The sequence below is a fragment of the Thalassophryne amazonica genome, chromosome 16 (assembly GCF_902500255.1).
Source record: "Thalassophryne amazonica chromosome 16, fThaAma1.1, whole genome shotgun sequence".
NCBI classification, from domain to species: domain Eukaryota; kingdom Metazoa; phylum Chordata; class Actinopteri; order Batrachoidiformes; family Batrachoididae; genus Thalassophryne; species Thalassophryne amazonica.
Window position 1 is genome coordinate 46,852,936 of NC_047118.1, and position 19,130 is coordinate 46,872,065.

At 40.5% G+C, this 19,130-nt stretch overlaps 1 protein-coding gene across 1 annotated transcript; it reads right to left on the minus strand.

Moving 5' to 3' along the window:
• Nucleotides 1-3,222: 3,222 nt before the first annotated feature.
• On the minus strand, nucleotides 3,223-10,735 carry nags (N-acetylglutamate synthase). The gene is made up of 8 exons (XM_034190306.1): nucleotides 10,280-10,735; nucleotides 9,250-9,530; nucleotides 7,959-8,172; nucleotides 7,629-7,809; nucleotides 7,318-7,357; nucleotides 5,540-5,671; nucleotides 4,887-5,069; nucleotides 3,223-4,455 (listed from the first exon to the last, which is right to left on the minus strand). Exons 1-8 carry the CDS (start codon nucleotides 10,652-10,654, stop codon nucleotides 4,278-4,280), a joined length of 1,584 nt encoding a protein of 527 aa, XP_034046197.1. The 5' UTR covers nucleotides 10,655-10,735; the 3' UTR covers nucleotides 3,223-4,277.
• Nucleotides 10,736-19,130: the final 8,395 nt, after the last annotated feature.

Consider the following 19,130-nt stretch of genomic DNA (forward strand, 5'->3'; position numbering starts at 1 on the left):
TCGGGTCCGGCCCGACATGCGACTCTGCCCGCACGTTCTTTCATTACAAAATGTCCATTAACAATGGAATGTCCGAATAAACTCCTCATGCCGACTTCTTCTGAAAGTTCTCTGTTCTCTGACGACTTACTGGGTCAACAGAGCCTGAAATGTGGAAGTTTTCAACTTGAAACGGCGAGATGCTGCCGCCTCAAAGCGCAGATCGCCGTCAGGTGCCGTGGGCCGTCCTTAAAGCGACAGTTACAGACCAAAATCTCTTATCAGCCGTTAAAATTTTTACCGAAAACCAGCTGAATTTATCGAATGGTGTCCACTCAGTTGTGCCTTACAGTTTTAGAAAAAATTTTTATCAAACAAAGCAGCAGTCTCTGAGCCATTCCTAAACAATGAAAAAACGACGAGAGGGTGGGGACTGCCCACAGGCGAATGACGTAACCGACAGGCGTAAAAAAACTCTTGCATGCCCACGAGGGTTCAAGCATGTCTGATGTAATCAGACGTGATTTAAATCCATATGGTTTTTGAAAAAATAAGGTCCGTTACTTTTATCACAGACCTCGTATGTTGCAAGTCTCCTTAAAATGATCAATTGTACTATGGGCGCACAATAGAAAGTGCACCCTGCTGTTCTGCTATAGCGCTCCATTCGCTGTTTCAGTTGTGAATCCCACACCGTCTCGCCATCTGTGACTTAAGCGAGAGGTTGGTTTCGGCCATGGAGGTGTATATAAGAACTAGAGAGCACAGACCCATTGGTGCACACTAAATGAAAACATCCCTTTATGGATGTCTCGTAACCGGGCAAAATACTGATGAAGTACATGGATGTTAATAAATTTTCAATGGAGATTCGAGACTGAACTCAGAAAAAATGCTTGCAAAATACGTGTTAAAATGCCATTTTGACCTGGATATTGAACCAGTAAAATTAAATGACATTACATTATGTCAGGAAAGTATTAAACTTACTCTGACACTCACATTCCCAAATATTAGTGTTGAAAGTTACACGGATCTGTGCTGTTTAGCTACGCTGCTGGGCTGAGCTGCTGCTGTGTTCAACGCAGCGCGGCTCCAACATTTACATATATATTTTTACACAGTTATCCTTTATTGACCGAGTTTCATTCATGAAGTCAGTGTGGGTACACATCTCTATGTGTGAGCGTGACTGTGAGCGGCACAGCGTGGGTCAATATAATCTCATTATTTTAAGGTGCAAATAAAAAAAATCCTCAGTCTTGTCGAACAATTTTAATCACTAACTACAAGTATTTTAACTAGACATTGGTCTAGCAGTGGAAAATATCAACTAGACATGAGTGAAGAGTTAATGGTCCGTGTCATCGGGCGACACAGGTACAGCAGGAAACATACAGCTGTTTATCATCCAAATATCACGGACAAAGTGACAAGAAGAACCAAAACCACTTACCACTTATGGAAGGAAATATTGTCTCCCTTGTTCCTGTTTGTGGCTTCGCCAACATGCGCAGCTTTCCAGCATATTCCACCTGTTTCTTGACGAGACTAAGTGAACGTCTAGGCACACAAATCACTAATTTGCCCGGAATTAAAATGGCGATCACGCCTCCTTGTCGGCACACGGCTCAGCGCTACTGCGCTCTCTAGTTCTTATATACAGCTCCATGGTTTTGGCAGAGTTCCAGCATAGGGCACAATGTAAACACACCGCATGAAATATGGACACCACCAGACGCACACAAGTCCATCACAGGTGCTACACCTCAACATAACCCTCGCAATTTGAGAAAACGTGTCATCATAATCACTCAAGAACTTGCTGAACCGATGCCATCCACATCCTCGCTAGCCATTGTTTACATGGCTTTGAAACACTGGTGTTGCAGACAGTCCGCCCCTAAAAATCGGTCCACCTTTTGCATCTGCACATGCATCATTTCGGACCACAGTAGAACATCTGAGACAATCACTTTCCCCAAAGCAATCAAACCCACTGAAATCATTCTAAAGTCAGTTTTAAGCAGAAATTTTTTGCAGAAACTGCAAAATTCTGTGATGCTTTTAAATGAGACACAGTGAACACATCAGCCCGCTGCTCGTTTAACCGCAGCACTCTGATCACTTCCGCTGCCTTTAATGATGAAATAATGCTGAATTTATGTGGAAATGACTGCTGGGACAGGCTCCAGCCACCTGCGACCCTTAATTGGACTAAGCAGTAGAAAGTGAATGAATGATTGTTGTACAAAAGCATTAAAAAAAAAAAAAAAAAAAAACATCCTCTGCGCAGTTGTCATGGAGTAAAAAAAATAATCTATAGAAACCAAAAGGTTTTTTTGTACCAGGCTGTAAACATTTATACTCTAAAGTTGGACATTTTAACACTGGCTCCTATGGGGAATGCATCAAGAGGCCAGTCAAGGAACTGCAACTTCTTTCTTGCTCCAGGCAGGCCTCTGCTGAGGCCACCAGTTTAACGCTTGCTTCACTCACTCACATCATCCATCCAGCAGGTGGCAGACAAGCTATGATTTGTCCTCATAACTGACGTTCTAACTTAAAGCCGTTTTCGTCACCCTATAAAATAAGTTCTGTTGACAGTCATAAACTCTGCCACAAATGAAACACTTGACTTGTAAGTGCAAAAACACAAACAACATTTCTTTATATGTATATATAATTTAATCCACAACAGCATAGTTTCACAAGATTTTGCTTGGTCTGAGTTTGACAGAGGAGAGCACCAGAAGAGCAAATCAAGTTATGAACACCTTTCATTTTACTATCAACTGCCATGTCATTGCTTTTGGAGAAAATTTAAAGCTTCTTGTAGAGGACACTAGAAATTCAAAAATATAGGTCATACCAAATTTCCAATGACTAATTTTTTCTGTAAAGACACTAACGACTGTCTTTCAGGTTATTTGAAATATTTCTATCCTATTTAACTGAACTACCGTATGTTTATGTGAGATTAAGAGCTCATGTGATGTACATTTAACACAAAATTTCTGTAATGAAATTTGCAGTTGTGTAAATTCAGTAAATGATTCCCTCACCAACATTGCATATGAAGCAGTAAATGTAATTGTATTGAACCCGAGTGTCGCTGCAGCGCTGCTGTGGCCCCATCTCCACAATTTAGGTGGTGGACTCAAACGCCAGCGGCTCCAGATTAAAGCCTTTTCCCCAAAATGAACTGTCAATATACAGAATTAGCTTATTCATGTAGCTGCACATTAACTGCAGTTATTTAAAGTTCATAACAGTTTGTTTTTTTTCCCTGCAGGAAATAAATTAAGAAAAAGCAGCCAGAAAGGTGGTGGTGGGGGGTATGTACAACTTTATATATATATTTTTTTTTTTTTTGCAAAAATTACTAAGTACTATATTACGTTAGAACCACAAGGTCAAATACATTAAGGCTGAGCAGAGAATTTACTTAATATATTCACATTAAAAGCCATGACACTCACCTCCTTCACCAGCAGCACATAGCATTTTTAACGGAACATTATGCACTTTTTTTTTAAAGCTGGTATTAAAATACCAGGTAACCCAGACAAATTCTGGGAAACTGCAATTACATCAGTGAACGTGTTCTCATGACCTTGTGAAGTCAACCAATAAAACAAATACAGATCAAAGATGATGGCTGTATTGTGAAATGGCTGTGCGAGCATTCTCAATGTGCCAACAGACCTTCACTTTTCCACTACACAGCACCAACCCTGCCCACCAAAGCAGTCGGTCATAGGCTAGAAAAAGCCTTTCATTACCCTTGCTACACTGCAAAATGTCACATGCTGAACCTTTTGTTTTTTCCTCCTACAATGCAACATTTAGGAGTTAGAAAGACATCAGCTCAGTGCAGATGGGTGTAAAAAAGCCCCAACACTTTAAATTTAGCTACCTTAGTGTTAAACACGGTCTCTGTGTTTCTAGATGCACATGTGAACCACGCTGTGCATTAACATCTTAACATTACCCTCAGCTCGAACCTTAGTTAAAATAACCAGAACTCCGGATATAAAAATAATGATTAGTAGCATGTCAAGAAAGCTTTCACAAGACATTAACTTTTCTTCTCAAGGTTCAAGCAGGTGAAGAAGTCCAGAAATGACAGGAGTATCTCTGGGCGGGGGGGTGGTACGGGACAACTCCATACTATCGGGACTAAAATCACCGAACCCACCAACTGTCAGCCTTGAAGACCCCCACATCCGAAACAGACCTCAGAGTGCAGGCTGCAGCTTAGAGGAAGCAGTTCATAGTTCAGAAGAAGGTTGGCCCTACTGGCAGGCAACAAGCGGTTCTCCTCCCTCTTCTGGGGAAGACGAGGAGTAGAAAGAGACTGGAAGGTTCCTAGCGTACTCCACCAGATCATACGAATCCCTGATATCCCTTAGCCCAAACCAAAAGACTGTCCATACACCATTAACAAAACTACCGTCGCAGTGTTTGAAATACCTGCATAAGGAGAGAGACAAAAAGACATTTGCTTTCACAAAGAAATACTTAATTTGTAAAAACTGAACAGTTTTGTTTTGAAAATGGGATCATCATTTGCAAAGTTGTTAAAAAAAATTGGAAAGAGGATGAAAACTAAAATTCAGAGGTGCTGTTGTGCACCACAGGTGGGTAGCTCCAACTTTGTTAAGTAAAAAGTACTACCATGTATTGTTTCCTCCTGTGCATCTGAAACAGGTGATTTCACTGACTAGCTAATCTACCTGCCAGATGATTCCAGCAAATTAGAATCAGCTGGTTTAGTGGGTGGATGGAACAAAAACATTACATTGAAGCTAGGATTACCCACCGGTTTTGCACCGCAACTATTCTGAAGGAAGTAGCTTCAAGTGCAGATGCAGTAATTGTCTGAACATGAATGTGAGTCTCACCAGGGATTGATCTTGTTGGTGGCCCGGGACCTCCAAAACAGTTTGCCCAGATCTTGTCTGATACACTCCCACAGAACATGGCTGGTACCCTGTCCCTGCTTATTTGTGCTGATGACAAATTTATCAAGGTAGGGTGTGCCACCCTTCACAGGCTCAATGGTGATAATGGCTGCTGCACTGTAGCTGCAGGGAGGAAGGGAGAGAAAATATGCAAGTCAGGACAATATTTTGGATTGCTCATTTGGTACACCTGCACTTACAGAGTTCAGTTTAGCGAAAGGAAAAAAGATGAAAGATGCCACATAAGTGCTAAATTGTGTGGGCAATCCAAACATTTGCACATTTGGGACAAATATTTTTGGCGGGCGATTTACTAAGAATAAATGTAACTGCTCCTAGTGGTTGGATTGTGTCTAACTAATTAGGATGGGTTAAAAGCAGAGGACAAATTTCGTTGCATACATGTACAATGACAATAAAGGCTGTACTCTAGTCAATAAATCAGACCTTTAATCTTTGGTTAAGGGTAACAAAACCTGACCTGTGGTATTGCTCTGAAAACATGCAACATTTAAAAAAAAACAAAAAAAACAAACAAAAAGTAATTTTGGACACATTTCACCACGCATGCATGCTGGAATAGCAGTACGTACCCCTCGGAAAGATAGATTGAGTGCAGCCGTCCTTTCAGAGAGTCAATGTAGTCGTGCTTTAGAGTTTTCTCAAAAGACTTATTGATGAGAGCCAGCAGACGTTCCACGTCGATCTCCTCTAGAGAGCTGTAACTGCAAACACACAAAACAGTACATAAAATTATAGTTCATCATTTATACTGATGAGGAAGTTATGCAGAAGGCAAATGTGTACAGTCTTGTGGTTGCCTTGGTCCCTAGGTTTACCAAGATACCATAAGAAGGCCTAATGGGATTGTGATCACACTTGGCTGATACATTTGGTCCACGAATGAGAAGTGATTTGATTTTAGTTGTACTGTCAATTACCAAGGTCAAATTTTCAGCCCCATCCAGATTTTAGCAAGCTTTGTTTTCAAAATTGATAGTTTAAATGCCCATGTAACATGTTTTCTACATGCCTGATTCTCTGAAAAGTGGGTGTGACGTTTGGCATTTCTTTTAAGATGGCTACATATTTCTACAGTGGGAATGCCCATTGTCACTACACCTGGTTCACTCTCACTGTGCCTGCAGGCATGCATGTTTGGACAAGCTACCTGGAACTCATCTAACCTGAAACTGACAGGCAAGAGGGTGAAACCAGTGTAACCAGAAGTAACAGCAAAGCACATCGCAACCTTAACTAGCTTAACATCTGTGGAACAGAATGTTTTGTCTGATTTACAGTTCTCTGTACCACATGCATACTCTCATGAGCGCCACTAGCTTAGGTCATGGCAAGCTAAAAGTGAACGCTCTCATTTTGGCTGAACAAAAATCCAGTTTCTGGATATTTTCTGTTAGTACGTGTCCAACGTGCTTGTTGAATTCCTGTGCAAAAAGTAGTTCCCAGATAATTGTGATATATTCCTGTGAGAGAGTATATCTCATCTAAATTAATTCTAAAATTTACCAGGAATTATAAAAGATAACTGAAGTTTTAAGAGTGGGCGTAATAAATATTTAAGAAACTTGAACGCTGCCGTGAATGAACAGAGTGCTGTGACTTTTAAAGCGCTGGCTGCTTTCTGGTCTGATCAGGTCATCACAGACCTGAATAACACTATGTAACAAATTTTTATTTTTGTTTTGTTCCTGGGTACACAGTGTGTTTTCCTAACTTGTTATGCCTTAAATGAATAGAAAATAGCTGTTATTCCACAGAAACTTTGCTTCTGTGATCAGGACAATTATATTTTTAAATTTGTCTGTTTTCAAGAATATTCTCGATTCGCCTTCACTACTGCTGAGTAGTCTTCTAGAATATTCTTTAACTGCTAGAACTGTCCAGAATTTTCTAGACGTTTCCAGAATTATCTATAAATTTCAAGAAACTTTTATAACTTTCTAGAACGTAAAAAAAATAAATAAAATCAAAGTTTGTGCTGAATGTAGTCATTTTTCCATAGACTTTAGACATAAGCAGTTGAAATATAACACTTAGAAGCCAGGAACAAAAATTGTGTTGCATAGTGTAATGAAACTCTGTGATGATTTAAACTTTTAAAGCGCCAGTTGACCGCGATCAGGTGTGATCAGACCCGACTGTGTGAGTATCAAGTTTCAGTCCCTGTGGCATTATCACAGACCCAAAGATTCAAAGCCCACAACCTGGTGCCCATAATTAGAATCAAAACATGCCCAACACCAAACTTATTGGAAGACTTAGTGAGGTAACCACAGGGACAAATGCATATATGCAAAATCCAGCAAATCCTGTACTGCCCCCATCAATGCAAGTTAAAAGAGTTACTAACCGGTGTATGGGATCTCCATTTTTAAACAATGTCCCAGACCCTAAAGGGGAAGAACGGGGACAAAAAAAAAAAAAAAAAAAAGCAATTAGGCAAATCTTAGAAAACACACATTTCCTGTTAAGCAGACATTATAAGAATAAAAGTTTGCAGAGTTTAAAGTAAACTAAATAAGAATAGTTTCACTTAAGTTCTAGTTGATATCATTAAGAGAAAAGTGCACCTAAATCTGAGTGACTCCACTGGTGCCTCACTGTCATTAGGTCAGAAGAGCTCCAACGCCAAAAATAGCCTGTGTGTGTTGGCAGTCTTACCTTTATGGCTGAACAGCTCAGTCAGGAGAGTTTCTGCTGAGGTGATTACAGCCGAAGACTCAGCAGGCAGCTGATTAAGCAGCCTGGCAATGGCGCGCACTCGGTGGCGCTCCGCTGTGCTTAGCCATGTTGCCATAGAGAGACTGGGTAGGTCACCAGGCAACGACACCTTACTCACCACCTGCAATATCAGAACAAGAGAGATTGCAGGACACAGCATGTCTTTCAGAAGAGCAAAGAGTAGCATCTGACATTCAATACGGGCTCTAAATATACTTTAAGTGGTAGTAGGCCCATATCCTTGGAAATTACACAGACTAAATGCCATACCGTGTGGTCGTGGCAGTGGAGGCCTCCTGAATCATTGATAAACATGACTTTATGAGGCTGCAAAGCTTGAGCGATTGCTGCAGTCACTTCCTCTGGGTCGAGCATCAGAGAACAACCATGTTTGTCTCTGCCCACCGGACAAACCAATGGGATTGTGCCACAGTTTAGGCTCCACTGGAGGAGGCTGGTGTCTACCACAACAGAGGGTGAAGCACTACAGGAAAAGAAAAGGAGGCAGAAGAGGATCAGAAACAACATTCATATTTTCAAAGAATCCATCCACATTTTTCAATGACCGTTTTTTTGTTGTTGTTGTTAAACACAACAAAGAGGGAGCTTTGGACATGATAAATTACCTATTCCAATATCTATAAAATTGGAACAAATCAGAGTGTGCAAGGTATAATACGTCTAGTTTGGATCTAACCCATTCTCGTTCTAGATGTCTAGCCTTATGCTTGAGGCCACGTAGGTAAATCACTGAACTAAGGCAATTGTGTTTTGGGGTGCGTGGCTTTAATATAGTTGGCACAGTCATGTCGAGTATGCTTATGAGCGCTGAATTTAAACTGACCACAAGACTGTCTACTAAATGGTCTTTTTCCGAAAGTGCAGCTAAGATATCAGGCTTTCTGACAGAGAGAGAAAAGCTCCCCCCATGCTGATTAAATAACAGCATAGGGGCCCAAATCAACACATAGGGGATCCAAATTCCAGCATAGGGCCCCCCTATGCTCAACCGCACTGGCGAGAACCCTGCCTTGAATGCATTTCTGGAATGCCAATACATTTAGTACTTTTCTGTTAAGAGGCACTCTCTCACAGACTCCATTCACCATGTACCTTGGTTGACCACCCCACTCCCCACCCATCTTTCCTTTTTAGCCAAATTACTACCAAAAAAATCCTCTTCAGTAGGCTGTGTGGAGACAAATTAGGCTATTTCAGTGATTTAGTGCATTTCTGTGCAGAAATGGTCAGTGACATATACAAGTCCTTCTTTTCTATATGTGGAACATACTTTAGCACATTTTGCCTGGGCAAGACTATTAAATTTCAAAAATAATGAATATCAACAAATACACATGCAACAGCCAACATACTGGATGCCATTTGAAATATTTTAAAAAGAAAACATAGCTGCTGAGTATATGAAGAGTACAAAATATATGAAGAATACAACTACACTTTTTATAATGTGTTTTCACATAGTTGACTGTCATCTTAAGGTCAGTAGTTGCAACAGTAAAAATCCACTGCACTGGTTTCGTACGTGCATCTTTGAACTCACCTGCTTCCATGGGGAGGTTCCTGCAGTAAAAGAAAGGATTCTGCAGAGAAGAAGGGTACAACAGCAGCAGAGTGCTGCTGTAGAGCCTCAGTAAGTTGCTGGCACCGCTCTACAAGCCCCCGGGTGCATTTAGAGCCAACAGCAACATCAGCAGACCCGACCTCCTCCCAGTCCGACCTCCCCATCACAACAACAGGCTTCATATCCATGCGGTGCAGAAAGGAGAGCCCAAAGGCTAATTTCTGAACCATTTCCCTACTGTCAAACACTGAGCTTTCCACCTGAGGGAGACAGAGAGATGTGTTTAAGAGAAACATGAGACACAAAATATTATTCACAGCAGAAGGTATTCTATTTCCCGTGTGAGTTTGATGTCAGACTCAAATCTTCTTTGACCATGTTCATTTAAAAAAGGTCAGACAGACTTAGAATCCCCCTGCCCCCAATGTCACCATCACCACAAAGTTTGCATAGCTGTGAACTGTGACGTCGAACTAAAACACAAATAATCATTATTCACGTGGGTACATTTTATTTTGTTATTTATCTTAAAAACAATACATTTTTGTACACCAGAGTACCCTGATGCTGCAAAGCTGTCTACACTTACGTAAGCATAAATTATTCAAAGTACAACTCAACATTTAATGGAAAATATGAGAAGAATTAAGATGTTATGGCTCATCATGACCACACGGGCCACAAATGTGCTGTTCTGTAACTTAAATAAAAGTAGTCAGGCAGTCAAATCAGGTTTATTATTGTTATTACAGATAACGTCTAAAAGCAAAACATTTTTGTACCAATATTTCTCGGTAAAAACGTGTGCTGACGTCAATCTTGTGGGCACGGTAATTTGAGTCCCATGACGTCAGTGCGCGCGCGCACACAAAAAATTATATATATATATATATATATATATATATATATATATATATATATATATATATATATATATATATATATATACACACACACACACACACACACACACTAAATAAATAATTTAGAGGGAAAAAAAAACATTTACCTCCAAGACGGCAAAGGCTGGTGTCTGACCCGATGCTTCTCTGCGGAACTGCGTTAACCAGTATCGCGCTTCTTTCGGGTCTCCTCCGATCTCATTAAGAAAAACCTTCACGTCCCGGTAAATTAGACTTCGGTTGTTCAAGGAATGTCGGTCCGTTGTGTAGAAACTGCCTTGAAAATCTCGCAGGGCCGAAGCCGCCGCTTTTCCTCGCTTACACTGAGCATCGGAACTAACTAGCCGCTGTTGCGAGCCGAGCACCCTCCGGGGCTGCTTTCCGGAGCTTCGAACAAACACCAACGTAGAAGGACTCGACAAATATTTTCCCACCACTACTGCAGTGCGACAGCAGGAGGAACTCCCGCTAAGTGTAGACATGCTGTCTGCTGAAAGCGCCCTGTGGTCTACGGATAGAAGGAACGCAACATGAAACAACAACCCAGCGCGAAGAACCGACAAACCCTCGAGCTTCACGACATAAGCATCTCTAGTTGCATCAGCTTCGGGCGGAGTCACGGGGGCGGGTCAGGGGGCGGAGTTTGGGCTGTCTCGTTAAAATCTACCGTTTCCCTCCGAAATAATTTGTTTGCAGATAAAAAGCCAGTATTGGGATATTTTTTGTAAAACTGAAACGTATGTTCCCATGTACAAGATGCCAGCTCGGGATCTTTGTCACTTTCCGCACGTCCAATGCCGTCTAAATATAAAACTGAATCCTTTTTTGGGTAAATGTCCCCGTGTGAACCCTCTCACCACTCCCTCAAAATCTACGCTCAAAAAATAAATAAATAAATAAAATGGGAATGTAGATTTAGGAAAGCGGGCATAAACATTTGAAAATTCAATTTTTTTTTTTTTTTTTTTTTTACAGCAACCCGTCAATTTTTTTCAAGCATATGGGAGGCGTTACGTAATTTCAGATTTCAGCTGCGTTCAATAAACATTACTGACATTTTAACACAAATGCAAACCATTCAGCGTCCAAAAAAAAAAAAAAAAACGCTGATGTGTGTGTTTGAATTTAGGTGTCCCATAACCCGTGAATTTATTTAACTATTAAACTTTCTTTGTGAAGATAAATATTGTTAACTTGCACCGCCTACAGCAAATATGAGCCACTGTTATGTAACAAAATATTTGTCCTGTGTGGGAGGCCAGTGGGAAATGAACGCATTTTGTTAAAAACAAACTAAAATTGGTTTGGAAATAGAGCAAACATTGCACTTATTGATTTTTCCTCCACATAAAACAAGCTAAAATAAAAATAAAAGCTTATTTTGTTTAAAAAAAAAATAATAATAAAAAAACTGCTTTCCCCAAAGCATTTATTTGGTTTTAAAAGTAAATAAAATATTGTCAAATTTAAAATAAAACATGCACCCAGTGTGTTATGTAACATATATTTTTATCATGTGGTGTTGGTTTGATATGCACTTGAACCCTTCATTTACTTGATACAATATGCAAGAAAGATTGTGGATTTGTATCTTTTTGTAAAACAACTGTATCCAGTGATAAGGGTGAATCAGAATTCTGTCTCTCTGGAACAGTACGGTTAACAAAGCAGTAACTAGAAAGACACTAAGTAGAGAGTATACCCAGGCCCCTTATAACCCCAAAGCCATTCACAAACTTAGTCCATTACATAAATTGTCAGTGTTTGTGTGAGTTTAGTTCATGTATAGCTGTGAGGTAAAGGCTATTTTAAGTCTGTTTGTGCATATTTGGGGAAAACAAAATCTACAAAATGTTCTGTAGCTAATCACAAAATAGCAAAATGCTTCATGGGCTAGACCAGGGCTATTCAACTATATTTTTCCGAGGGCCAAATTTGTCAGAATACTATGATCTGTGGGCCGGACATTCTTGTGACCTGTACTATTACTCTCGGATGTACATTTGAGACAAATGCTACTGCATTTCTTTTTCCCTTTTTATTTAACAGAACATCAAAAGTATATACTAATGAAGTCACTGAGTGTGGGAAAGTGCAGCAGGCGGTCATTAAGATCACACATGAAAATGTCTAGGGTTTTTTATATATATATATATATATATATATATATATATATATATATATATATATATATATATATATATATATATATATATATATATATATATATAAAAGCAGTCAACCACATCAGCCACTGGTTTATCCCTCCCCTGAAGACTCAGATTAAGACCATTCAAATGATGCATGATATCACTTAAAAAGCACATTTCTGAGACAAATTTCTCATCCAGCATTTTTGTCAGAAATGTTTCAGCCTTCTTGTGCTTGCATTCACATAGAAAGGTGATAATTTCCCCCCTCAGTTCACAGACTCTCTGAAGTGCATTGCCTTGGCTTAACCACCTGACGTTGTTGTGTAACAGTACGTCAGAGTGCTCAGCTGACATATCAGCAAGTAGTCTGTGAAACAACCTGTGCTGAAGACTGGATGTTGCTCTGATAAAGTTCACTGCAGCAGTCACAGACTCCACAGTACTTTTCAACTCACCACTAAGCTGAGAGCAGAGGACACTCTGGTCAACGAGACAGTGGAGACACTAGTTTTGGTGCCACAGCAGACAGTCGTGCAGACAGTTCTCCTTTGACGCTTCCTGCCATTGAGGGAGCTCCATCTGGAACCAGCAGGTTAATACGCTCCAGGTCCAGTCCATTGTCTTTAAAAAGCAATAATCTTTTGGAAAACTATTTCCCCTGTTGTTTGTCCTTCCAGTGGAATTAGGCCCAACAGATCCTCCTTGAAACAGTCACCGTTGAAAAACCGCACATACAAAGTTGTGCTAGATCGGAGCTGTCAGTTGACTCATCCACAGCCAGCGACATGAATTCAACTTTCTTTTCTTCAACTGAGTTAGAAGAGTCTCGAAAACGTCTGTGGCTAAAACATCCACTCGTCTTGCAGCTGTTGTATCTGACAGAGGGATTGACTTGATTGAAGGCATTACCTGCTGTTTTAGCTTGTGCGCTACCAGCTCGTCGATGGCAGCTAATATACATTCTTTCACTTTTTCGGTGTCAGTCGGCATTTTCTTTTTAGCAAGAACTCGCAACACGCAGGGATGCTGTCGTCTTCTGTTGCAGAGTGCAGCTACGGGAGAAGATTGCAGTGCTTCACTTGTAGTTCATTGTAACTGTCCAGGGGACAGATAATTGATTTAGAATTTATTTTCTATTTTTTAAGAGTTTGAATTCATGTTCTTAAAAAAGGTTAAATAAATATGTCAAAGAGTTATTGTAAAATGTACATATTTTAAAATGGGTTTATGTTAAAATGTAAGTTTAGTTTTAAAGAATTTTGTTAAGTCGCATGACCACTGTTTAGTTTGGGTTCTCACCTGTAAATCTTGGGTAATGTAATATGGCTACAAAGCAAAGCACGCCACAATTGCTACAGAGAGAGAGAGGGAAGAAGATGATGTCCTCAACTAACTACTCTGTTTGGGTTTAGAGGCGCACACGGTAAATGTGACTTTAATTTTGTTTCATACTTATACAACCCCTGGCAAAAATTATGGAATCACCGGCCTCAGAGGATGTTCATTCAGTTGTTTAATTTTGTAGAAAAAAAGCAGATCACAGACATGACACGAAACTAAAGTCATTTCAAATGGCAACTTTCTGGCATTAAGAAACACTATAAGAAATCAGGAAAAAAAATTGTGGCAGTCAGTAACGGTTACTTTTTTAGACCAAGCAGAGGGAAAAAAATATGGACTCACTCAATTCTGAGGAATAAATTATGGAATCACCCTGTAAATTTTCATCCCCAAAACTAACACCTGCATCAAATCAGATCTGCTCGTTAGTCTGCATCTAAAACGGAGTGATCACACCTTGGAGAGCTGTTGCACCAAGTGGACTGACATGGATCATGGCTTCAACACGAGAGATGTCAACTGAAACAAAGGAGAGGATTATTAAACTCTTAAAAGAGGGTAAATCATCACGCAATGTTGCAAAAGATGTTGGTTGTTCACAGTCAGCTGTGTCTAAACTCTGGACCAAATACAAACAACATGGGAAGGTTGTTAAAGGCAAACATACTGGTAGACCAAGGAAGACATCAAAGCGTCAAGACAGAAAACTTAAAGCAATATGTCTCAAAAATCAAAAATGCACAACAAAACAAACGAGGAACGAATGGGAGGAAACTGGAGTCAACGTCTGTGACCGAACTGTAAGAAACCGCCTAAAGGAAATGGGATTTACATACAGAAAAGCTAAATGAAAGCCATCATTAACACCTAAACAGAAAAAAACAAGGTTACAATGGGCTAAGGAAAAGCAGTCATGGTCTGTGGATGACTGGATGAAAGTCATATTCAGTGATGAATCTCGAATCTGCATTGGGCAAGGTGATGATGCTGGAACTTTTGTTTGGTGCTGTTCCAATGAGATTTATAAAGATGACTGCCTGAAGAGAACATGTAAATTTTCACAGTCATTGATGATATGGGGCTGCATGTCAGGTAAAAGCACTGGGGAGATGGCTGTCATTACATCATCAATAAATGCACAAGTTTACGTTGATATTTTGGACACTTTTCTTATCCCATCAATTGAAAGGATGTTTGGGGATGATGAAATCATTTTTCAAGATGATAATGCATCTTGCCATAGAGCAAAAACTGTGAAAACATTCCTTGCAAAAAGACACATAGGGTCAATGTCATGGCCTGCATATAGTCCGGATCTTAATCCAATTGAAAATCTTTGGTGGAAGTTGAAGAAAATGGTCCATGACAAGGCTCCAACCTGCAAAGCTGATCTGGCAACAGCAATCAGAGAAAGTTGGAGCCAGATTGATGAAGAGTACTGTTTGTCACTCATTAAGTCCATGCCTCAGAGACTGCAAGCTGTTAGAAAAGCCAGAGGTGGTGCAACAAAATACTAGTGATGTGTTGGAACGTTCTTTTGTTTTTCATGATTCCATAATTTTTTCCTCAGAATTGAGTGATTCCATATTTTTTTCCCTCTGCTTGGTCTAAAATAGTAACAGTTACTGACTGCCACAATTTTTTTTTTCCTGATTTCTTATAGTGTTTCTTAAAGCCAGAAAGTTGCCATTTGAAATGACTTTAGTTTTGTGTCATGTCTGTGATCTGCTTTTTTTCTACAAAATTAAACAACTGAATGAACATCCTCCGAGGCCGGTGATTCCATAATTTTTGCCAGGGGTTGTATGTGTGAGTGTTTGTGTTGTGTACGAGGTCTGTCCAAAAACTATCCGACCTTTTTATTTTTTGCAAAAACCATATGGATTTGAATCACGTGTGATTGCATCAGCCAAGCTTGAACATTCGTGCACATGCGTGAGTTTTTTCACGCCTGTCGGTTGCATCATTCGCCGGTGAGCAGGCTTTGTGTGAGCAGTGGTCCACCCCTCTCGTCAGATTTTTATTGCGAATAAATGTCTGAACGATTTGGAGCTTTGCTGCATCAAATTTTTCCAGAAACTGTGAGAGACCTCCAGCTGGACACCATTCGGAAAATTTAGATGGCTTTCAGTGACGATTTTATGGGGATTACACAGATTAAGGAGTGCTCCAGCCGGTTTAAAGACCGCCCACATGTCTGAGAGCGCGGCGCGCTCCAAGCGCCGATCGACAGGTTCACACCCCACTCAAACAACCAGATCATTTCCAACGTGAAGGCTTTGTTGATCTGGGACGTCGTCTAACTTTCACAAAAAAGGCAGAAGGCGTGGACATCAGCACTTTTTCAGCACATTCTACTGTTACAGGAGTTTTTTTCATGGAAAGAGAAGTGGAGTATTGCGCCACCATGCCGCTCATGGCGCGGGACAAAACCACCTCCGTGTTGGTCTCACAGGACGGCTTTCAGGTGGCTTTCAGACGGCTTCCGGTTGCTTTTCAGTCGTGTGATTATCCGAGAAATTGAGCATGAGCTGGACATGCCCCAACATGTCCTGTGAGGCTTCATCACAGCGGTGCTTTGCGCAACTCGGCTCCGCCGCGATGCGCGGAGTTCCGCCGCACGTCTGTCTCAATGTGCCGAAAAAGTGCTGATGTCCACATCTTCTGCAATTCCTGTGCTAGTCAGACGACATACCGGATCAAGACAGCGTCCAGTTTAGAAATGAATGGCACATTCCACTGTTCCAGGAGTTTTTGTCATGGAAAGAGGAGCGGAGGAATTCCGCGCGTTGCGGCGGAGCCGCATGGTGCAAAGCAACGCTGTGATGAAGCCTCACAGGACATGTTGGGGCATGTCCAGCTCATGCACAATTTCTCAGCAGTGCTTGTGTAACTGTTTGCATGTTTTATTTTTAGTTTTCACGGTGTCTGGAGGTGTCTGAAGGTGTCTGTGAAGAATAAACGCTAAAAAGACATCTGTATGATGCGTGGCCTTCATCAACTAAAATCCGAGTAGTTATATTCATATTAAGTCCTTTTATTTTTATATGACGAGCATCAGAACCCGGTGAATATTCATTGTCAAAATGGGAGTGAGTCGTAATGAAGTGCCTCCGCATGTTATATTCCTTATTCACCGAGCAACAGTCATAACACAGCAGGCACATAGGATTGCCTTCGGCATTTTCTACGTGCACATATTCATCAGTCCAGTCATTGTTAAAGCTTCTATTTTCGTTGTCAACTTTACATCTCTTCTCCTTTGAATGCGCCTGGTTGTCGTTTTCTTCGTTCAAGTTTACTGGCGGTTTGCAAACCAATACGGTACATTACCGCCACCAACTGTTCGAGTGCCCGCAATGCCTTCACATGAGGTGGGGCTGTTTGGAAACAGTGCTGACGTGCCGTAAAGGATTCAACGTGCCGCAAAGCGCCACAAAATGTTGCAAAATGCTGAAAATTGGCGAATGCGCTTTGTAGCTGCTTTTGATTGTGTATTTATTAATATTTATGGGTAAATGGGCCGCGGGCCAGTCCAAACTTATTAAAGGGCCGGTTCTGGCCCGCGGGCTGCCAGTTGACTGCTAGACTGTCTCATTTCAGAATGGCCTGTTTCACTTCCATTCTTTTAGAAAGGCCAGATCTTTGTAGGAGACATCCTTGGAAGGATGCAGCCTCTGAACTGAGAGGCAAGCCATGTGTGTGGCTATTAGCCAAAATGGTGGCCTTCATTCACATCATGCAACCCTGGGTCCATCGCCACATACATTAGGATACCGCAGTCTCGTTTGGACCCTCCGTGATATTGCGGGATTTGACCACTTACGGGGACATCCATTTAATAATATACACATCATAATTTCATACGGATAAATGGTGTACTGTTTTGTTTTCCTCTGCAATCACTGAAACAATGGCGAAAACTTTTTTTTTCGGTTCCCAGTGGAGAAGTTGGAGTGGGAGACATTGTGTTGGTAAGTGTTATCCTACACAGCTAACCAGAGTAGCTCCGGATCATAAACAAACCGCAACACATGTCCACTTTCCCGCCGCATCATCACTTTTTCTTTGCATTTTCACTTTGTTTGCGTGTAATTTTCCCAAAAACTCATTGTAAATACTGTGGTTGGTACCCTGGAAGTACAGAAATTACTTCATATGCGTCATATCAAAGTCAAAGTGAACTTTACTGTCAATCAAGCCATGCAACAGTACATTACACGGAAGACTGAAACTGCGTTTCCCCAAACTCCAAATGTGCAGTAACTGAGGCTAAATTAGACATACAACTAAATATAAACTGGAAATGAGACATCACTAGGGCATAAAATGCAAATATCAGTACCAGAACAACAATCAACACGACATATAGACAACAGTGAGCATACATTTCCAAGGCTGTCATAGTGTTTCAGAATGTAGTCATTTTACCCCTTTAATGCCTGCCCCCAAACCAGACTACGGTATCCTATTACATTCCTTGTGGGATGTAGCCAGAGCACCCAGAGGCAACCCACACAAACATGTGGAGAACATGCAAATTGCACACAGAAAGGTCCTTAGCTGGTACGAAGCGACCCCACAACCTTCTTGCTGTGAGGCAACAGTGCTAACCACTAAACCACCATTTCTGGCAAATAACACCTGAAGCTTCCCATTTTCTTTTTAAGAAAATCCTTCCCTATTGCACTCCATGATGAAGCTCTAATTGCTGATGTAATAGACCAACATTGCAGCTGAAATGACAACACACACACACACAGCCACACAAGCCTGTATTCACTTCAGTTTGTTAAGTGTGACCTTGTGGCTTCTCTCACACCTCAAGCTTGCATATTTTTGCATTCAACATGCCTATTATGAATTGAAATCTTTTATGTAAAAGTCAGTTGTGGGTTTGTATGTATGTGGGTTGAGAAAAGAGCTTTTTAAAGCTCTTTCAGCAACAGTTAAAATCAAAGCTCAATGATCAGGAATAAAGATCAGTAATCAAGATCAAAGGCTTTGACAATGCATCACTTCCACCATTTTAATCCACACTGAGTCCAGATGGATATATTTCAGCATTCCAAGAATTTTCCTAGAAAACTCATGAACTCGGGCTGCCTCAGATAAAATAAAACTTGTAAACACGTACAGACAGAAATCGACCAATGGCAAAAGGTTTACTTAACATCACAATGTTATCTTACTCTATTTGTTTAATGCTGTGCCAGTGTGTTTGGTAACAGAGACGCTTTCTATTAAAACCCTACTCAAACTGGCTTTGAAAATACAGCAAATGTTATATTTATTGATCCCCCACCTATAAAACATTATATAATTTTTGAAAAATAAAAACTTTTTTCCATCAAAAGAAACTGGGATTTTTTTCAAGCTTAATTTAAATGCTCAAATAAATACATTTGAGTTAAAAATAAATAAAATAACAGACTTTTGACTATAAAAGCTTCACTATAAAAGC